Consider the following 25516-nt stretch of genomic DNA (forward strand, 5'->3'; position numbering starts at 1 on the left):
CTCCTCCCCCCGTAGGGCCTGAGCCCACTCCACCCCCACCCCCACTATCCCATGTCGGCCCCAAGCCCGCTCTTTCCGTCCCCCTGCTGCCGCCAGGTTCCCTGAGGCCCGCTGTTCCCCCCAACCCTCAGTCCTGGTCCTCCCCCTCCCTTACCCCCGCCACTGCAGCAGGGAGAGGGGGAGCAGGCCCAAACCCCAAACAGCAGGAGAGAAGGGGGAGCAGGCCCGGACAGGAGGGGGGGGACGGGGCTCCAACCCCACCTACCCTCCCCCCCGCCATCATTCCTGATGGGCAATTGGCTAGTCTATTAATAGTTGAATCCATCGTAACTATTTAAACACCTCCCCTTAATATAAAGGACGGTCAGGAAAACCTGAAAATTAATTCTTTTCTAATGTTGGTCTCTGGGTCTAGATAGAAAATACATTTATATCAACATAATACACATCAGTGTTGTACATTAATGCACATTACACTGAGATCTGGAGCAAACAGATGCGCAACTATCCTGGGATAGCTGTTTGAGTAGGTAGCTATTACAGTGCTTCACCATTAGTGGCAGGGGAGCAATTGATAGGCTGTTTACCTGGAGAAAATATCTGTCCATGGGTTCTCTCAGGATAGCCAATAGGGGTACGTGAACCAGGCCGTATTCGATTTAGATTCAGCCTGAATCAGGGACAGCGATTCGATTCGTTGATTTGGATCACTGTCCCCGATTCGATTCAGTCGATATTTTTTCCACATACCTCAAGATACCAGGTGTGGCTCCTGAAGGCTGCGATGCTGGAGCGGATGGAGTGTTTCACGGGATTGCGGGAGGGCTCCCCATGTGCTTGGTGGCGAATCTGGAAGTGGACCAGAAGTACTTCCGGTCCACTTCCTGGTCTACTGGTGCGTGCGCTGGTCTGGTCCACTTCCTGGTCTGTGCGGTGATCAGCCGTAGAGGGGCCTTGGGGGCACCCCCAGACCCAGGAGGCACCAGTCACCAAACCAGGGGAGTGCGGAGAGGGCCCCCCGCACACCCCTCGGCAGACGCAGAAGTGGACTGGAAGTGCTTCTGGTCCACTTCTGGGTGTGCTGCTGAGTGCGCTGGGGACACCCCCCATGCTCCTGTGAGTTGCGCCACCTGCCCCAGCATCGCAGCATTCATGAGCCACCTGCTACTTTCAGGTATGTAGAAAAAACATTTAAAGCTGTGTCTATATCCAAATCTCAGAATCTTTCCGAATGTCTCCAAATTGATTCGGAGAGTTCTGATTCGGTACAGAGAGATTAAAGGGCCCTCTGATTCGATTCAGATTCAGAGATTCAGCCACCAAATCAGGCCAAATCTCTGCCAAATCAAATCAGGGACTGAAGCTTCACACAGCCTTAATAGCCAACACATATACTAGTGGAATTTACATTGGAGGAGGTTTACTTACATTTCCCCCATAGTAATTCCATACCTGTCTGGGATAAATTAAGCTGTCTATCCAATCCTTTCTTACAGTAGCGTAAAGGCTGATTACACCATCATTGATGTGTGGGGAAACATTCTCTGCCTCTCAGTCTGTAATGGCAAAAAATGGAGAGATGCCTTGATGTCATTACAACCACCAGTCACAGAGCTGTTTATCTCCATAAACTGCTGAGCTTGCCTTTCCAGTATACCCCTCAAATCCAACACACAAATACCTTCATCTAAGATGGCTCTTAAGGGGAAGATGCATAAGGAAATTGCTGTCTCCAAAAGGAAGGTCTTTATTTGTAACTCCCACCTTTTTATCTCTCACCTGTATTGTAAGATTTCTGCTTACATTATCAACTGAACAGCTATCACAGGGCCTAACATAAAGTGGTATCTGGTCTGGATTATGTTGGCATCGTCACAAAATATTAACTATGATCAAATAAATATCATCACGTAGATCGTATGCTATAGCTGGGATTTAATATAAATCAAATTTAATTGCATTTTCAAATATTTCATCATCACTAAAACTGTAATTTCATGACTATGATCAACAACTGAGTCTTAGCGCTTTTAACATCTCACAGGGCCATAAATTTGCCTCATTCTTTTGTATGTATTTCCAAGATGTTTGTCCTTTCTCTATGTCTAGACACCAGCAACATAAAAAGAGAAACATAAGGAGTCTGTCAATGCCTCCAAACTGTGGGAAACTGTGTGTGCGCGCGCGCGCGCGCGCAGGTACAGGCTCAGAAAAAAAATATTGCCCTTACAGGCAAACACAGAACTGGCATCTACAGTAATAGGATAAATGATGAGCCCTCCTGGCAAATCTGATAATAAGGAAGTTAAAATTAAACTTCCATTGCTCTCACTGAATCACTATGTGAATTCCTTACAATGAGGAAGGAAAAGCTATTTCATTTTCAAAATAGTGTGTGGTGAGATATGGGCATGACAAACACAGCAAGGTTGTATGTTTTATATAACCATTGCCTCCAGTAAGATGCTAAACCTCACTAAGCAAGCAAATTTATTGGTAAAAGACATTATAATCTGGAAGGCCACTTAAACTATTCTCCTTTTCAGCAGCTGTTTTCTTGCCCTAAATTGGTTGGCACATTGAATACCCTAGAACTAGGACTCAGCTAACCAGAAAAAAACCGAGCACTAGAAAACTATATTTTACTTTAAAGGGATATATCACATATGTCAACTGAATTGAGAGCAGGTCTAATTTAATTTGAAGAGATAATTAGACCTATTTTTAATTCCTCAATGCTATTTTCTCAACTTATATCTTTCTGATAAGGAAAAATAAGATAAAAAATGGCTAACAGGTATCATGTCAAAAATATCAATTTCTTGAACTGGGGAGGTCTATTTTTGACACCTCCCTCAGTTCAGATCGCCACATTTTGAACATAGGCACAATCTAGCTGTACATTTTGTGGCTGAAAACTTATGGGTGAATAATATAGAGCATATGGTTCTGAATTAGATATTTGGCACTTTACTGATAGAAAATACTCTATCCCTCCTCTGGGAGCAGGCCCAGGGGGTTAAGCACAGCAAGAGCCTGGAGCCCATGAAAGCATGCCTCCCTGACCTCTATGCTCTCATTGGCTGGTGGCTCCACTCCCAGTGAGGAGCCACTGGGGATTAACTGTAGTGACAACACGGACCCTGGGAAAGCATGCTCTTGCCATGCTAAGCAGTCCTTCCCTGCCCTATCCCTTCCCTTCCCCACCAGGAACAAGAGGCTGGGGGGGGGGGGAAGGGGGGGGGGCATGGCCTCTTCCCCTTTCCCCAGATTCTCCTGGCTAGGGGAGAGCTGACCAGATATGGGGCAAAGGCTTAATCCTCTGAGAAGAGGGCCCTGTGCCTGGATTGGATCCCCCAGGGTCCTTGCAGCTGGTAGCAGGTTCCATGTGAGCTGGGCTCATACCCATTGTGGGTGAGTGGGGGTGTTGGCTTGGAGCCAGTACCATCCCCTAGGCAGTGGCACTTGGGAAGATGGAAAGTTTGTTGAGGGTAGAGGGGAGGGGAGCTGTGCATCCTGGGATGCTGAATGACTGCAAATTTGTTGCTTTATCTCCGTGAAGTATAATAACAATTCCCTATCTTGCACTGGGTAGAAGGGCTCAAAGATAATCCTGTCCTGAAGTGGAGTAATTTTAAGATGCTTAGAGATTGCTAAGAATAATGTAACACCTTTATGTGTGAACGCTCCTGTTTTAAGTGCCTTTACAATGGTTTAAAGTTAACCTGTAACACCACCATCAATCTAATCGGAGCTGTCCAACTGGTAGCCTACAGGCTACATCCAGCCCATGAGGGCTTAGCAAGCAGCCCACAGGCTCCTGTTGCTGTGGGGCCTGGGATCTTCAGGGGAGGGCAGCATAGCAGAAGGGGGCTGTGTTGCCTGCATGGGAGAAGAAATGGAGTACCCAGAGGTGACTCAGAAGTTGGACAGCTCCCAGTCAAATAACAACTGACATTTACCCTACAAAACAAAATTAATTCCAAGCATATCAAAAGGGGGACAAAAACAAAGATTACTTTAAAGCTATTTAAAATTAGTGCACATGTTCCTTTAAGAGAATTGCACTTTATTTTTTTAACCAGCAAAGGCCCTGGGTAAGCCAATCCTAGCCACCATGCTTTTGCTGTGGGTAAGACATTTTGGTTGGCTTTACCTCACACTTTTCCACTGCTGGCTGCTGCCCACACTCTGAACTGTTTCCTGCCACGATGCCAGCCCGCAGGCTTTCACTGTCACCAGTCCCTTCCTCCATGGAGTAGGTTTTTGAGTGATTCCCGCGACGATGTGATGGGCTCCGACTCTGTGCCAAGCTGAGCTGTTTGCGAAGTGCTCGGTTCTCCTCCTCCACTTCCCGCATGCGTACTTCCAAGCTCTCCCGCTCCCGCTGGCTCGAGGCCGTGTAACGAGGACTATGGGGTTGGGACTCGAGCGGAGACAATGACACTGGCTTTCCATCTGCAGGGCAGAAAGGGATGATTTATGTATTATAGCAGAGTTAGCATTTTGTTTTAGATCAATAACATGATGCAAAATTTTATTACACAGACTGAGGTTCCGAGTCAAGAAAGCACATAATCATGCATTTAGCTCTACACACATACTGAAGTCATACTGACTTCAAGTCCCATTAACTTCAGGGGAACTTAGACCCATACTTAAAAGATGATCTTATGCTTAATATGTTGTTGCAGGTAGGGATGCTTGCCAGGATGAAGCCCTGGTCTGGGAAGACAGTCAAGAATAGAAAGATTTAATAGAATTACAGTTAGTAAGGAAATTTTTTTTTTTAAAGGCTGCATAAGACAAAGTAGATTTCCCATTATCCCAATGTTCCACCCCTCAATAATCACACAATTTCTAATGTCATATCATGTTGAGCAATATCCCCAAATTATTCCATTCATAAACGTAATTTCTATCACTCAGGAATAGAGTTTGGATATATATATAGCCAATTCTGCCCGTGTCCCGGCCAGTGGCCTGGCCACATGCTGTCCAGGGGCTCACTGGGACTGCACACCACCAGGGGTGTCTGCCTGCCACAAGCACCCTGAGGCCTCACCACCTGCTGCTGGTGGCAGGGGCTGTGCACAATGAGGGAGGGGGCCATGTGTGGGGGAACATGTTTGTAGTAGGGGTCCCACACACACACCCCACCATACACATGCACCCACACCCCCATATACACACATCCACACCCCACACTCACACCCCCTCACACACCACAACCACTCTCTTCCTCCACACATGCCACAACCCCCCCAGCCACCCTCCCCCTCGCACACTTACAGCCCCCACAAACCCCACACCCATCCACACACACACACACATTTCCACAAGCCCCATACACACCCACCCACACCCCCACACCTATCTACCCTGACAAACCCCACACATACATCCACACACATAGCCCCGCCAAAATCCTGTACCTACCCACACATACCATACCCCTCACAATATAAAAAAGTATGATTTAATTTTAAACTATTATGCAATCACCTCTATGTACACTATGCAAATACATATAAATCAGGACAAAAATATTTTTTGAAATCAAAATAATTTATGTTGTAGCAGATGTTTGATTTTTAGAATATAATTTGGGGTTTTTTCAGTTCCAAGATGGCAAACCCACTTGCCAAAAGGTGTACTTCTGGGGGCAAGGGGAAGGACTTCCACTCGCAGAAGTCAGAGGGCAGACAGCAGGACTTCCAGGTCCAAGATGGGAAACAGGGGGCGGGGCACCTGTCAACGGGCAAGGCTACCCTTGCAGCCCTTGACAGCTCACCAAAACTTGTTAAATGGCCCTTGAGCCAAAATAATTGCCCACCTCCTTTCTAGTCAAACCGCCTGCTCAAAGCAAGACCATCCCCAACTAGATCATCCCAGCCAAGACTTTGTCTAGCCGGGTCTTAAAAACCTCCAAGGATGGAGAGTCTACCACCTCTCTGGGGAACCTGTTCCACTGCTTTACTACCTTCCTAGTGAGAAAGTTTTTCTTAATCTCTAACCTAAACTTTCCTTATTGCAGCTTCAGAACAGTGTTCCTTGTTCTGTCATCTGTCACTCCTGAGAACAGTCTCACTCCATCCTCTTTGGAACCCTGCTTCAGGGAGGTGAAAGTTGTTATTAAATCACCTCTGAGTCTTTTTTTCTCCAAACTAAATTAGCCTAGTTCCCTCAGCCTCTCCTCGTAAGTAGGAATGGCAGGATTCAATTTTTATTGGTAAACATTGATAAACGTCAATTTCACCTCACGCTCACAGACCGACGAAAAAATATTTTCATTGTTAATAACTGAAATTTATGGAAAGGGGACGTAAGAAAAATTTTGACTGATGGAGTGTACAATGACAGAGGGAGCAGTCCTACAGAACCGTGTTGACTGTAGTTTGGACTGCAACTCCCAGAAACCCCAGGGGACTGGGGACAAAGGAAGAGAAAGTGACAAAGTGGACAAAGAGAGATGTGGATGAGTGGAGCTGGGACAGATGACAGCTCTGCTGCTTGGCTGGCCGCAGTCCTAAGTAGTTATGTTTGTCATGGCGGGGGGGTAAACTGCACTATAATAATAATATACTGTGATTAATAAATTGTCTGCCTCCAACACTCCTAATTTTGCACAATCTTGAAAATTTAAATCAATAAAATATTGAAATAAATGCGTAAAAATAAACGATATCGTCCATCTAAATTATTAAAAAATAAAAATCGAATTCCGCCAAGCCTACCCATAAGTCATGTGCCGCATCTTGCACTAAGAGACTTCTCAAAAATAACTTTCCATAGCTGTGTATTACAAAGGCTGCACTGTTTCCAATCCTTCTCACTGTTCAGTCACGTTGCCTTTACCACATGTTCACCAGATTGTGAGTAGCTTGGATATCAAAAATCATGCAGTTACTTCTCAGATCTCTCCCTTATTACCCCTTCCTTATTTTCCTCAGTTGCTGACTCATATCTATTTTCCTGCTAAAGAAATGTTCAATACCTGCTTTCTTCTACAGTATCTTACTTAAACGAACAGTGCTAAACTCCTTAAACCAAGGTTATGCCAAACTACTTTAAAAATGAAAATCTCATTTCAAACTACACACACATATATACATATACACAGACACAGACACACACACACGTATATACATATACACATATACACACACGTATATACACATACACACATGTATACACACACGTATACACGTATGCACATACACATATACGCATACACACGTACACACACATGTATACACATACACACGTATACATACACACATACACACACGTATATACACATGTATACATACACACGTATACACAAACGTATATACACACACGTCTACGCAAACATATATACACACACGTATACACATGCACACATCTACATACACATACACACATGTATACACACATACACGTACACACATATACACACGCACACGCACATCTACATACACACACAAGTACATACACATACACGTATACACAAATGCACACGTACATACACATACACACACGTATACACACGCACATCTACATACACAAACACATGCACATGTACATACACATACGCTCACGTATACACACGCACATCTACATACACATACACACATGCACACGTACATACACATACAAACGTATGCACACGCACATGCACATCTACATACACATACACACATGCACACGCACATACACACGCACATCTACATACACACGCGCGCACGCACATGTACATACACATACACACATGCATAAACACATGTACATACACATACACACAAGTATACACACACGCACATCTACATAAACATACACACACGCACACGTACATACACACACATGCACACGTACATACACACGTATACACACATGCACACGTACATACACACGTATACACACATGCACACGTACATACACATACACACACGTATACACATGCACATCTACATACACACACATGTATACACATGCACATCTACATACACATACACACACGCATACACACGCACACGTACATACACACATGCACACACGTATACACACGCACATGTACATACACACATGCACACGTACATACACATACACACGTATACACACGCACATCTACATACACATACACACGCACATCTACATACACACACGCGCACGCACATGTACATACACACATGCATAAACACATGTACATACACATACACACACGTATACACACGCACACATCCATACACATACACACGTACATACACATACACATGTATACACACATGCACACGTACAAACACATACACATGTATACACACATGCACACGTACAAACACATACACATGTATACACACATGCACACGTACAAACACATACACATGTATACACACATGCACACGTACAAACACATACACATGTATACACACATGCACACGTACAAACACATACACATGTATACACACATGCACACGTACAAACACATACACATGTATACACACATGCACACGTACAAACACATACACATGTATACACACATGCACACGTACAAACACATACACATGTATACACACATGCACACGTACAAACACATACACATGTATACACACATGCACACGTACAAACACATACACATGTATACACACATGCACACGTACAAACACATACACATGTATACACACATGCACACGTACAAACACATACACATGTATACACACATGCACACGTACAAACACATACACATGTATACACACATGCACACGTACAAACACATACACATGTATACACACATGCACACGTACAAACACATACACATGTATACACACATGCACACGTACAAACACATACACATGTATACACACATGCACACGTACAAACACATACACATGTATACACACATGCACACGTACAAACACATACACATGTATACACACATGCACACGTACAAACACATACACATGTATACACACATGCACACGTACAAACACATACACATGTATACACACATGCACACGTACAAACACATACACATGTATACACACATGCACACGTACAAACACATACACACACGTATACACACGCACATCTACATACACACGTATACACACGCACATCTACATACACATACACACATAAACACGCACATGCACATCTACATACACATACACGCACACACATACATACACGCACATCTACATACACACATACATCTACATACACATACACACATACACACACGCACATCTACATACACACATCTACATACACATACACACACACACATACATACACGCACATCTACATACACACATACATCTACATACACATACACACATACACACACGCACATCTACATACACACATCTACATACACATACACACACACACATACACACACGCACATCTAAATACACATAAACACACATATATACACGCACATCTACATACACACATGCGCACGCACATGTACATACACATACACACATGCATAAACACATGTACATATACATACACACAGGTATACACACACGCACATCTACATAAACATACACACACGCACACGTACATACACATACACACATGCACACGTACATACACATACACACACGTATACACACGCACATCTACATACACATACACACATAAACACGCACATGCACATCTACATACACATACACGCACACACATACATACACGCACATCTACATACACACATACATCTACATACACATACACACATACACACACGCACATCTACATACACATACACACACGTATACACACACGCACACATGTATAGACACGTATACACACACGCACATCTACATACACACGTATACATCTACATACACATACACACACGTATACACACGCACATCTACATACACGTATACACATGCACATCTACATACACATACACACACGTATACACACGCACATCTACATACACATACACACATGCACACATACATACACATACACTCACGTATACACATGCACACGTACACACACATACACACATGCACACGTACATACACATACACACACATACACACATGCACATGTACATACACATACACACATGTATACACACGCACACCTACATACACATACACACATACACGCACACCTACATACACATACACACACGCACATGCACATACACGCACATCTACATACAAATACACACATGCACACCTACATACACATACACACACATATACACGCACATGTACATACACACGCGCACGCACATTCACACATGCACATCTACATACACATACACACATATACACGCACATGTACATACACATACACACGTATACACACACGCACATCTACATACACATACACGCGCACGCACACGCACATATACATACAAACACGTATACACACGCACATCTACATACACATACACACATACATACACACACGTATACACGCACATCTACATACATATACACACATGCACACGTACACACACGTATAGACACGTACATACACATACACACACGTATACACGCACACCTACATACACATACACACATATACACGCACATACACTTACACACACGTATACACACAAGCACACACACACATATATACACGCACATCTACATACACATACACAAACATATACACAGACACATCTACATACACATACACACACATCTACATACACATACACACACGCGCATGCACACGTACATACACATACACACACATATAAACACATGTACATATACACACGCGCACGCACACGCACATCTACATACACACACACGCACATCTACATGCACACACGTATACACACGCACATCTACATACACATACACACACGTATACACACACGCACACATGTATAGACACGTATACACAAACGCACATCTACATACACATACACACACGTATACACACACGCACACATGTATAGACACGTATACACACACGCACATCTACATACACATACACACACGTATACACACACGCACACATGTATAGACACGTATACACACACGCACATCTACATACACATACACACATGTATACACACGCACATGTATAGACATACACACGTATACATACACGCACATCTACATACACACGCACATCTACATACACACGTATACACACACGCACATCTACATACACACGTATACACACACATGTATAGACATACACGTATACACACGCACATCTACATACACATACACACACACGTATACACATACACACGTATACACACGCACATCTACATACACATGTATACACACACGCACACACACATGTATAGACATACACACCTATACACATGCACATCTACATACACATGTATACACACACGCACATCTACATACACATACACACACGTATACACACACATCTACATACACACACACGTATACACACGCACATCTACATAAACATACACACATGTATACACACGCACATGTATAGACATACACACGTATACATACACGCACATCTACATACAACATACACATGCATACACACATGTATAGACATACACACGCATATCTACATAAACACACACGTATACACACGCGCACATGTATAGACATACAGACGCATACACATGCACATCTACATACATATACACACGTATACACACGCACATCTACATACACATGTATACACACATGCACATCTACATACACATGTATACACACACATGTATAGACATACACACGCATACACACGCACATCTACGTACACATACACACGCATACACACACGCACATCTACATACACACATGCACATGTATAGACATACACACGTATACACACCCACACGACTAGACATACACACACACATATACACACCCGCACATCTACATACACAAGCACACATCTACATGCACACACACACGCACACACATGAATATACATATGCACACACATATACACACACGCACATCTACATGCACATACACATGCACAGACATGAATATACATATGCACACACATATACACACACGCACATCTACATGCACATACACACGCACACACATGAATATACATATGCACACACATATACACACACGCACATCTACATGCACATACACATGCACAGACATGAATATACATATGCACACACATATACACACACGCACATCTACATGCACATACACATGCACAGACATGAATATACATATGCACACACATATACACACACGCACATCTACATGCACATACACACGCACACACATGAATATACATATGCACACACATATACACACACGCACATCTACATGCACACACGTGCACACATGTATATACATATACACACACATATACACACGCACATCTACATACACACACGTGCACACATGTATATACATATACACACACGTATACACACATGCACATCTACACACATGCACACACATGTGTATACATATACACACACGTATACACACATGCACATGCACACACATGTGTATACATATACACACACGTATACACACACGCACATCTACACACACACACGCACATCTGCATACACACATGCACGCACACACATGTATATACATATACACACCCGTATACACACGCACATCTACATACACATACACACACGCACGCACATCTACATACACACACACATGCATGTACATATACACACCCGTATACACACACAGACATCTACATACACACGCATGCACACATGTATATACATATACATGCCTGTATACACACACGCACATCTACATACATATACACACACGCATGCACACACACATGTATATACATATACACGCCCGTATACACACACGCACGCACACACACCTATATACATATACATGCCCGTATACACACATGCACATCTACATACACATACGCAGGCACACACACATACACACACATATACACACATGCACATCTACATACACATACAAACACACATACACACATATACACACACGCACATCTATATACACATACAAACGCATGCACACTCATACACACGTATACACACACGCACACACATATACACACGCACATCTACATACACACGCACACGTATACACACGCACATCTACATACACACACACGCATGCACATGCATACACACACATCTACATAACCACCACACGCATACATGCACGCACATCTAGATACACACGCATGCACACACGCACACATGTATACACACATGCACATCTACATACACGCACACAGACACATCTACATATACATACACGCATTGACACGCACACACACGTATACACACAGACATCTACATAAATGTACACACATGCACACGTATACACACGCACTTCTACATACACACGTATACACACGCACATCTACATACATGTACACACATGCACACGTATACACACTTCTACATACACGCGTATACACATACGCGCACACATGTATACACACGTATATACACATGTATACACACATGTATACACACATATACACACACGTACACATATGCGCACACATATATGCACACATACACACGTGCACACACATACACACGTATATACACACACATATACACACGTATATAAACATACATGTACACACGTATACACACACACGTACACACGTATATACAGACACACACGTGCACACGTATATACATACGTACACGCACGTATACACACATGTATATACACACACACGCACACACGTACACAGATGTATACACACACGCACACACATATACACATACACATGCACACACATACACACGTGCACACACGTAGACACATATACACACGTACACACACATACACATGTGCACACATACACGTATATACATCCACACATATATAAACATACATGTATACACACACGTATATACACATACACACGTACACATGCACACACACACACACATGTGCAGACACGTACACACATACACGTATATACATACACGCATATAAACATACATGTATACACACACACGTACACACACAAGTACACACACAGACACACACGTACACACACACACACACACATGTATACACACACACACGCGCACACACACACATATATACTGTATTTACTCAAGTCCAGGACAAGGTTTCTTTCCCCATTCGAGGTGGGGAAAGAAGCCTTTTGTCTTGAATTCAAATACTGAGATTGTGGGGGTAGATGCAACTGCTGCTGCTCCAGCTCCAGCTCCAACCCAGGCTCAGGGTCAGAGTCAGAGCTGAAGCCGCTGCCCCCCGGCCACCTGCTCCACACTACTTCTGCCCTGTGCTGCCTCTGCCTCCCCCTCCACCCCCACCCCACGCTGCCACTTCTGCAATCGCTGCTGTGTGACCAGGCAGAGGCCAGAGCCAGCATATGCTCTGTGCCCCAGGAGCTATGACAGAGGGTAAGTGACAGTGGGGGAAGGGGCAGGCAGTAGGGGGTGGTAAGGAAGCACTAGTGGCAAGAGGGGGCAGGTGCCAAGGGTCATAGGCATCACAAAGGCAGACTGCAGCATGTGCTGGGGGTGCAGGCACTGGGGGGGCAGGCAGCAGGGGTGGAAGGCACCACAGAGGGTACCATGGGGCGGAGGGGGTGGGGGGAATCACTATAGGGGGGACACTGAAGTAGAAAGTGTTGTTGGGGAAGAGGCAGCAGGAACAAGGTATGGAGTGAGGCAAGGGGCAGGGATCATGTTACTTGATTACCCCACCACCTACCCTCCCACCACCTGGCTTCCCTGCCACCACTATCCCTGCTGCAGCAGTGGGAGAGGTGAGGGGATTAATTTAAGGTGACCCTCCAGTAATTAGATTTTATACATGGAAAATTATAGCCAATTTTAAATGGTCTATATATAGAATCTAATTACTGGGGGGGGGAAGCATCCTAAATTTAAAGTTGAATGAGATTTGGGTAAATATGGTATCTAATATATATAGGTATATAATTTGATTATTTACTTATTCCACACACAGACAGAATACACTTAGCCACAAAATGTATATTTTAAAATATTAATAATTTTGATACATATACCTGATTTCATAAATATGCCTGATGCTTGTTTATTGCTATTTATACACTGTTACACAGTTGAAGTAAACAGATATTTAAGATTTTTAAAAGTATTGTTTTGTTAAAGTTGAAAAGTCCACCATGCACAAGTTAAACATGTCATTAATTCTGGTACCAGAAATACTGTAGTCAGAGATGTAATGGCAGCACAGGATGGCCTATTCAAACTAATTGTAATTAGCTAGTCTTGGACCCAACAGCAGCAAAACCACAGAAATACTGTTTTCAGCATAGGCTGTATAAACCTACCTGGACTGTGGGTACTTAGCAGGGTGGCCATCCTGTGCTGAATCCTGATCCACCCCAGCTTCTGTCTTACTGGTACCTGAGCTGGCTAGACTTCAGGTATCTGTGTTGTAAGTATATTTCCAGTTACTGTGCAGACACAGCCTAAGGTTTCTGACGCAACCTCAACCTATTTCCTTGTGAATTTAGATTATGACCCAGTGGGCGCATCTACATGTGGCTGTACGGCGCCTTCGTTACTGAGCTGTCATTTAGTACTTCCTTTTGGAAGCACTAAAAGATGCTGCAGTAACAGCTCATACTACACTGTGCTAGATGCGCACGTTTATTTTTGGCTGCTACGTTGCCATAGCATTGCACTATAACAGTTTTTGCCAATAGACTCTACAGCGCCATAGCATCTTGTGTAGACATGCCTAGTAGGTACTGATCACGTCCTGTTCTTTTTATATACCATTCATCTTGTCAGAACAAACATTTAGTTACTTATCTTAGGGCTGGTTAAGCATGTAAAAAACCCGAAAACCCCTCATTGCATTGAAATTGCTGTATAAAAAATAAAAAGAACTAGCTCTATAGTCAGTCTAACAGCAAAAATAAATGTCATCAACATTTCCCTCTTTTTGCCAAAATTCCAAATCGGCAAAAAAATTGAAAATATATGTTTAAATATTCAACCTACTTTCGTTTACTTTCTTCTTCAAAACAGTTGAGCCATTTCTACACAAGTTTAACAAAAGTAATTCAACTTCAGACAAAAACCTATTTAATCAATTTGCTTAGTTTGTCAACTGAAAAAAGAAATGGTTAGTATTAGGCAACCTTAGCTACAGATGTCCCTATGATCTCTACTGGCCTTTGACTAGCATGTGCTTACTTTGCTGTAAAAAAAAATGACAGTGAAATCATATAATGAATTCTTACTAAATATAACTACTTGAAATAGAAGTGTTAAAGGCAGAGAGCTCCCCCCACCCAAAAGATCTCAACAAGGGCTCCTAGAGCAACCACAATTGCACAACATTGCTTTGTTGCCAACTCTGATGATTCTATCCTGAGCCTTGAAATATATGGTGTATATTCAAAGCCCTATTGCTTGTAGGCAAGTGACTATGTGAAGATCTTAGCTTGTATTTATAATCAAAGTAAGTTTGTAGCCTTAAGGATGATGAAAAAAACAAGCCTGAAAATGTAAAGTGAGTCTGACCTAAAGGACTAGAAATTGAACAAAAAGACCCCCCCCCCCCCCAAAAAACCCAAAAAACAAAAAACCCACCTCTCATCATTTTTAACACAACGCAATGATTTGGGGGGGCCTGACTCATGATTGTTAGCACTTAGTGTTGGCAATTTCACTATCAGGTAAGCTAAGCATTCTTGTCTGGATGAAGATTTGCAGAGACATTGGCTCCTGTGGAAAAGAAATCAGGAGTGCTCGGCTCCCCAGCCCATAGGCCAGAATTGGCCATGGAGGTTGAGCCACGTAATCCACCCTGCAGGTCTCCCCATGGATCCAGAAATGTGATAGTGGTGGACTGGTGGTACTTAACACTTCCACCGCTCCTCCGCCACCAACTTCCTAAAACCCACATGGCTGCATCCAGCTCCTGGACTGCATCTAGCCTGCAGGCCAAAAAGGTCGGGCCCCATTGCTGTAAGTAATTCCTTCAGGTATGTACAAGTAAACAAATTGGACCAAGTTAAATGCCGGGAAAAATACTACATACCAGCTTGTCCATGGCAAGTATTTTGTTTGCTTGTAAACACTGTAATTTAGCAGTTGTTTCATTTGAAAGTAAACTGCCCAGGTTTAGCCTTCCCTGACTGTGGGATAGAGACGATGCATCATATCAATATAGTGGGATCACCTGACATGTGGAAAGACCCCAGCCCCCCTTTAACTTGGTATGAACAGTTTGTCCACACCCTTAATATTTCAGAGTAACTAAACACAACAGCTTTACCCCCTTGTTCATTTGAATTAGTTCATGCACCATTTTTAGAACAACACAGGAACAATGTTTTCACCTGGCCTTTGAAAAAAGGTAGGTGGATTGAGGTATAGGTTGATAGAAGGGAGCAATAGTATTTGATTGATTGCATATGTTGCTTGATAGACAGGTTGAGCTGATTGTATTGCACTTTGGTTTTGTAGTTTTAAATAACTGGCAGGGTGCTTAGAGGCAATGTCTGCATGCTTTTCATCCAATCTAAATCAAAACAAAATAAAATAACACATAACGAGGACTATGTGACTTTGGGCTAAGAGCTTTCATTGACAAGAGAATAGGGAACAGACAGTGTGCTGTGAGGCAACTAGTTTACTTTTGAATGCTGCAATAAATAATAATAATAAAGCTATTATTTTTATCCTTCATTTGGGGCTGTTACTTTATGTTCAGAACTTGGCAGTTTCAAACTTAATATTTTTTTATATCAGTGTCAAGCCTTTTAGCTCAATCCTTCTGTGCTAATAAAATTGTACCAAGGAAATAAAAATCACTTGCTAAATTTCACTGCCCACAGACCACAAACTAAACACTGAAACCACAGTAATTATTTCACGGTAGACAGAAGGCAATGCCTCATCATCACAGCAGGTCTAACAATTCAAGGAATCTGTCCCTGTACAACTTACGAATTCTGATGGAGGTTATAAAATTGCTGTATCATTTGAATGCTCCAGTGTATGTGGAGTCAGATGTATAGTATCTGGGTTGTCATAGGTATCTCTCAGGGAAGGGACATGTAGGATTGTTAAAACCTGATAGCTGTAAGACACTGTAGGACTATGGGATAGCTGAGATCTAAGGAAATCAGTCCAGCTACGTTTGTCTCTGGAAAGAGGCCTGAAGCAGCAAAACCTCTTCAGAGGCAGAAGCAAGAGAAAAGATGTTAATGCAGGGCTTCAAAATCAGAGTCTGAGACACTTTGTGAGTTAGAGGTGATGATGGACTTGTAAAGACATGGGGACTAGGGAGAGAAATTACATATAAACTGGTATAAGTGATTGGAAATGGGTACAAATCCGTAACACAACAGAAGTTCAGTGCACATAAACTGCTTTCAAAATGGCCAAAATCAGTTTAAGATAAACCTGGATGGATGTAGTATCAGACTTAACTGATTTAGGTTAAATTGGTTTATTGAACTTCTGTCCCAGATCCCCTTCAGATTCAAGGTAACTCTCAGTCCCCAGCATCCCAAGATGCTTTGCACCTCCCCTGAAATCCCCCCCCCAGACTGGCATGTTAGCCTTGGCCCAAGCTGTCTGCTCCAGCCAGCAGGGAGTCATGCTCTACTGCCCCCTGGATTCTGGCCTGGGCCACTGCAGGCATGTGGCTGTATTTCCAGAATCAAAAGTGAATGTCTGTTCATTTACTTATTGGTTCAATCTATGCAGCTTAAACTAAACTACAAAGATTAAATCAATTCAGCCTCAGGCTTTTTGACTTTCTGTACTTAGCCAGGAAGTTTGGGGAAGGGAGAGAAACAGAGGAGCATGATTTCACTGCATGAGGCAACCTGTATAACCGGAAAAAAATAAGGAAGACTACTGCAGAGAATGAGGGATTGGGGGGAGGAAGAGAGAGAGATCCTGTAATTCGGAGGAGAGAAGAAAGGAGCACAGGGTGGAAACAGACATGATATGTCACAGCACAGCTGATCATATTCCACAGATGGAATGTGCAAGCTGGGTACCATGCCCTGACTTGGGGCACGTCTTCAAACAGAGGAAATCCCTGCTTGCAGACACCCCACGTTGGGGAACAGGGGAATCCCCTTCAGAAGATTTCCCCATGAATCTGCAAGTAGGGAGAGAGGAGCTCCCATAAGAGTTCCCCCCATCCTGTTTGCAGATACAGGCACCAGGGGAATCCCTTCACAGAGGATTTCCCTGGCATGCATCTGCAAACATGGAGGGGGGAACTTCCCACAGCTCTCCCCCTCAATGTTTGTAGCTTGTGTTTGCAGGGCTATCTAACCTTCCAGGCCTCCTGAAATCAGGGAACCCCTCTCTTGCAGATGAAATCAGGGAAATCCTCCACTTGCAGACACTCCATGTCAAGGTGAAGCCCCCGACACTCCCCATTTACCAAGATATGTCCCTGGAGATCTCTGAGATACGTCTGCGTAAGTAGAGAAAGCGAGGCAAGTGCTCCCAAGGCTTAAGAATTTTGATTCTGCCCAGGAATTCCCAGGATGTACAAGACTGGGCTCCTCAACCCGGCAGAGCCCCAACCTGGGGTAGCTGGAGAGTCTGGGCAGGTTTGGACTGCCCACATTCTCCCTCCAGAAATGAAGAAGTGTGGGCCACAATAAAGCGGCTCAATTTATCATTACTCTCTGTTGCGGCCACAAATTTAATCAATTGTGGCACAGCAGAAGGCAGTGACATCTGTTTGCATTCACTTTGTGTCACCATAAAAAGTTTTATGCCAGCATAAAGGTAATGTCTGTTTTCACACCTCCACTCCTTACAGGACTCTCCCTTGAGTTTAATAAATTCTCAGCTGCAGTGAAGAACCAGAAAACTGAGGTAAAGGAGTGCATATGTATGTCTTATCATTGTATCAAGATCTGTCTTTTTCTTATGCTAAGTAACGGGATCGTTTTTTGGACCCCTTACAAAGTGTGTGTGCCTGTCTGTGTCAACTTTCAAATGTTCCTGAACAGGGAAAGGTAACCCAGACTACTACACAGTTGGAGCCCTGGAGAATGACGTTATTAAGTTACAGGGGAGTTGGGAGCAGAGCCATCTGATCTTGAGATCTAGACCAGCTAAGTTATAAGGTCCCGTTTTTGCAAAGGGATAACAGAAAGAACAAGATATAAAAATGTGCAGCAGCTTACTCAAACAAAGTGAAACATATCAGCATGTGGCTCTACAGTGGTGGACGAAACCACAACAGCCTGGTGACAGTCTAGCTGGGGAAGTTCAATTATTTCAAGACTGTGTAACAGCAGGAACAGTAGAGCACAAACAGTTTTCCACTTATTCCTTAATAAATTCATACAAAATAGAGATACAGTAAAATATTAACCATTGCAGCAGCAACAATTACATAGTATTATCCCTATTTTTCAGGTGAGGAAACTGAAAGGAAAAAGAGGTTAATTTATTTCCTCACAGTCACTCTGTAAATCAGCAGCTCAATGGCAAAGTCGGAGCAGAACCCTAGAATTCCTAATGCTGAGTGTTCAGAAGTCTCTGGTCAAGAGACTGGGAATGAAATAGTAATCGCTTAAAAACCGTGTTTACACTGTCACATTTTACTGTGCTTATAACCACTCTGATCATGTGTGAAACAGACGAAAATGTGTTAGCATGTTTTCTAACATAGGGCCAACAGTAGTATAATACAGATGAAGTTTTACCCCCTGAAGAATGTTATTAGCTGACTCTGAAATGAGATGAATGCTGCAATTAATACTGCTTACTGATTTTGTTTTAGCCTGTCTGACTGCAGACCCAGGCAAACAATAATCCTTCAGTTTATATTCAGGACACATTTGAAAAGCCTTTCTTTGTAACTTTAAGGGCTAGGACTGTAATATTGTTAAAACAAAAGATGACATTTGGCAGAAAGCAATGGGGGTGAGAGGTAGCCACCTTCACTACTCTTCCCCTGTATCTGTCACGAGCAAGGTCACTTGAAGCATTCAAAAGCAATTTTTTTTGATGGCAAGTCTTGTAGAGAACAACAGGAACTCTGAATGAAAAGAGAAACAGGAAAACTGCAGTCAGGAATACAGAGATATAAATGCTCTGTGTAGGTGGGTAGACTGTTCCAAAACAAAAAACAAAAAAACCTCCTACTGATTTGTCTTCAATGAACAATTACCTTAGCAGCCTATGGACTTCTGACATCACTAAGTGTTACGGCTGATGTCGGTTACCAGGCTACTAGGATGATGTCATTTTTTTCAGCGATGTGCAGTTTTAGAGTGGTTGCTTTCATATGCAGGTCCCAGGGCATGTTAAGACTCTCATTCTCACACCCCCCAAGAATTTTTTCTCCCCTGTGTCCTATTATAAACTGCTCTAGGATAACATCAGCTAGAATTACAGAATGCTGCCTGACGAGCTGCTTTGATAACAGGCTATAGGAATGCTAAGTGAAGCTGAACAATTTACTCCAGATGTCTGAACTATACACAAAGCATCTTCTCATTCCAATACAAGCGAACCTCAAGAGACAGTTATGAAATTTAGGATTCCAAAAATCTTTAAAAAAAACCAGCTAGGAAAGGGTAACTGAAATGTATACTTTTAAAAGATGTCACAATGAGAACTTTGAAAACTGAAGTCCTCAGGCTATCCATAGGAGAGCTGTGGCACAGGCAATAACCACCAACCTCTTCCACATCATACGGGTAAGTTTTCTCACCCCTGACATGGAAAAACCTCCTGTACAAATGTTAACTCAAGTTTTCTTGGCCTAATCAAGACTCAGTGCTGTCACTGCCAAGAAAGGTGCTAAATAGCATGTTCAGAGTAAGCGGATTGAAAGCAGTAACTGTTTTCACTAGGGGAACCAATCAACCATCATGTAATTCCTACTACCTTGGCCAGAATTCAGGTCCCGATTTAGCAAATCATTTCAGCATGTGTTTAGCATTAAGCCTATGCTAAATTCCACTGAAGTTAATAGGACTTTAGTAAATACTGAAATACTTCAGCGAATTGATGCCTAAGATTTGAACCAATTTAGTGCCACTACCGCCCCGCCTCAACTGCAAGGCTCAGAATTATTCCCTGATCCTCCCACATGGCAATCCATTATTACAAAATGTCTTTATCTTGAACAAAATAAGCATTCACAATTGGTGGGTTTGAAAATTATCCATGCACAAAACCTTCATCAAAAGTAAATTCAGGTTGCAAAGTCAAATAATCCTAAATTCAGAGATATCAGAATTATGGTTGCCAGTGCAATTTTAATATGGCTCTTGTACATTATAAGACAGTCTTTAATTACAGGATCACTGTTTTTAATTCCAAAGACCCCTGTGTCAATCAGAGTACAGGTTGGATGCCATGCACCATTACAAGCTTGGGACCAACTGGCTAAGCAGCAGCCCTGCAGAAAAAGACTTGGGAGTTACTGTGGACAATAAACTGGATATGAGCAAACAGTGTGCCCTTGATGCCAAAAAGGCTAACAGCATACTGGGCTGCATTAGTAGGAGCACTGCCAACAGATTGAGGGAAGTGATTATTCCCCTCTCTTCGGCACTGGTGAGGCCACATCTAGAGTACTGGGTCCAGTTATGGGCGTCCCACTACAGAAAGGATGTGGACAAATTCGAGAGAGTCCAGCAGAGAGCAATAACAATGGTTACAAGGCTGGGGCACATGATTTATGAGGCACAGCTGAGGGAACTGGGCTTATTTAGTCTGCAGAAGAGAAGACTGACGGGGGGATCTGACGGCAGCCTTTACCTACCAGAAGGGTGATTCCAAAGAGGACAGAGCTAAACTGTTCTCAGTGGTGGCACATGATAGAACATGGAGCAATGGTCTCAAGTTGCAGCAGGGAAGTTTAGGTTAGATATTAGGAAAACACTTCCCACTAGGAGGGTAGTAAAGCACTGGAACAGGTCCCCAGAGAGGTGGTGGAATCTCCATCCTTGGAGGTTTTTAAGGCCCAGCTCAACAAAGCCCTGGCTGGGATGATCTAGTAGGGGATGGTCCTGCTTTAAGCAGGGGGTTGGACTAGATGATTTGTTGAGGTCCCTTCCAACCCTCATTTTCTATGATTCTATGGGCAAAGCTCTCACAAATGAGCACCTATTCTATATGTTGCTTTTATCCTCATGATCCAATTTGTGGCCCCGTATCTAAAGTACCTTTATAAACATCATACAAACCCTCCTCTGAAGACAGAGCACAACTGTTAATTTACTCACAGGCTTTTCTGTGATGTTCACCTCTATAGCATCAAATTTCAAAAACAATAATGAACTGATCATTAAAACATACTTGTGAGTATACTTTGCATGTGGGAAATAAGAGGCATAGGGACATTAATGTCAAAAGCATACACGAGCTTTGGATATCCAATCTGAGGTGGCTACAATCACACTTTTCTACTAAAGTAGAAGTCTACTGGTATTTTAAAGCACAGGCTTCAGCAGTTACAGCCACAACAGCGAGTACTGAGCATTTCTGCACATGTGACCCAGGGTCTCAAGTTGGAAAGCCAGTAAACTATGGATAGGTAAAGAAATTACACATAATCCAGTATAAGTAATCAGGAATTAGTATAAACCTGTAACAGAACAGAAGATCAGTGCACATAGACCGGTTTAAAAATGGCAGAACCCAGTCAAAGACAGACCTGGATGCATGTAGTATCAGATTTAAATGGTCTATGTTAGATGGGTGTATTGAACTTGTGCCAGATCCCCTCCTGACTCAAGCTAGATCACAGTCTCCTGGCATCCCAGGATGATTGCAGCTCTTCCAGTATACTCCCCTCACAGGGTGGGTAGGCTAGCCTCAGCCCATGCTTGCCTGCTTTGGCTGAGTGCTGGGTCAGCCCTGCCCCTCGGCTCTCACAGAGCTGAGGCAGCAAAGCCTCTGCTCCCCAGCCCTGTGTCCTGCCTGCACCTGTCAGCCAGGCCATGCAGCAGGGGGGTGGGACTAGAAGCCCCCATTGCTGCCCCAGACCCGCCCAGACCCAGCCAGTACAGCTAGGGTTGGGCAGTGGGGGCTTTCCCTCCTCCCCAACTGACAGACTCAGCAGGGCTTCCTTCCCCAGTCTCACTGGGCCAGTTGGCAAGGGACAGGGGAAAGCCCTTCTCGGATGCCCCACCCCAGCTGTCTTAGCTGGGTCTGGGGGGGCCAGGATGGCGGCCTCTCACTCCTTGCCCCCCACCCCAGCTACTAACACCTGGCAGGGAGCAGGGCTGGGGAAAGCAGCAGCGCTGGGCCAGTCAGTAGGGGAAGGTGGAAAGCCCTTGCCGCACATCCCACCTCCCAGCTGCTCTGGCTGGGTCTGGGGGTCAGAAGCAAGGGTCTCCACTTTCCCACCTTCCCCTCCTTGCTGCAGCCAGTAGCTGGGGGGGGATGAGGAAAGATTCTGTGCTGGCTCTCCCCACCTCCCCCTCCCTGTGGCTGAGAGCAAGGGGTTGGGGGTGCCCAGCAGCCAATTCAGCTGCCCGTGGCAGTGTCTGGCATGTTGGGAGGTGTAAGGGAACACCACCAGCCTGCTGGCCTTGGCCAATGAAGGCATCCCTTTGCCCCCTCCCCCCCTACTAAATGGAGAACATGTGTTCCATTCACTCCCAGTCTACTCTACACAGCTTAGAGAAAGCAGCAAAGGTTTGATCAATTCTACTTCGGGCTTTTTGAATGTCTGTACCTAGCCTAATAAAACAGAGTTAGTGGCCACTTGGACAATGTGTGGGTTAATTTACTTGCCCAGCATCACGCAGGACCTCTATGGCAGGGGAAGGGACAGAATCCAGTTCTCCAAAGTAGAGCTCAATTGCTCTCATGTAAGACCATCCTTTTCCTCCTGAAACCCCCATCCTCATTCACGGTACATCTTCTGGCTTTTGCAATCAGTAAGGCTGATGCCCTGTCAACAACATCACACCACACCAGCTAAGTGTCAGGCCTAGAGGGCCACTCCACCTATGCACTACTGAGGCAGGGGGCCTGTGTTAAAAATAGCATGTAATCATATATTTAATAACTGTATGGTAATGCTTATGCACAAGGAGCTGATTTAATGTTGCCTGAGCAAACTTAATTCTGGCATTCCTCAGAAGTATGGTTGGGATTTTAAACAAAGAAAGATTGTTGGGAAAGAAATTAAATGCAGAAAGGGTATGCAGCAATTTAACAGGGGAAGATGAAACTCCCTAAACATATTTTGCCTCTCTTACATGTGAACCTGGTTACTTCAGTAGTACTGGCTTGCTACAGATATGCCATCTTCCTAAATAATATATTTAAATCCCCAGTTTATTAGTAAACTAAAAGCAAGTGCCAACATGGGTTAACATGCCTTGCTTGTTTCTTTACCTAGAACAAAGCCTCTGTCCCCACCCCCTGACTCCTTCTATCTTTTGGCAAAATTCATGTGTCCCCAAGAAAAAAAAGACTAAAAATAACATTTTCATCCTTCTATTGGAATAAAGATGAAAGAAAATAAGGTTTTATCAGGATAAGCACCGAGTGAAAGTAAGATTTTATCAGGGACTTGGCTTGACAAAGATAACATGTTATCAAGAGGGGAAC

At 43.5% G+C, this 25516-nt stretch overlaps 1 protein-coding gene across 4 annotated transcripts in view; it reads right to left on the reverse strand.

Moving 5' to 3' along the window:
- Window positions 1–25516, reverse strand: part of LARGE1 (LARGE xylosyl- and glucuronyltransferase 1) — a 387820-nt gene that overhangs the window by 219492 nt on the left and 142812 nt on the right. For all 4 annotated transcript variants that reach the window (XR_003095093.1, XR_003095092.1, XM_025209336.1 and 1 more), the window contains one exon: window positions 4157–4458. Coding sequence is in view for 2 of the 4 variants with exons in the window: in XM_025209336.1 (XP_025065121.1) it covers window positions 4157–4458 (302 nt within the window). In the remaining 2 variants the exon portion in view is untranslated. The remainder of the gene's footprint in view (window positions 1–4156; window positions 4459–25516) is intronic.

The sequence above is a fragment of the Alligator sinensis genome, unplaced genomic scaffold (assembly GCF_000455745.1).
Source record: "Alligator sinensis unplaced genomic scaffold, ASM45574v1 scaffold409_1, whole genome shotgun sequence".
Taxonomy (NCBI): domain Eukaryota; kingdom Metazoa; phylum Chordata; order Crocodylia; family Alligatoridae; genus Alligator; species Alligator sinensis.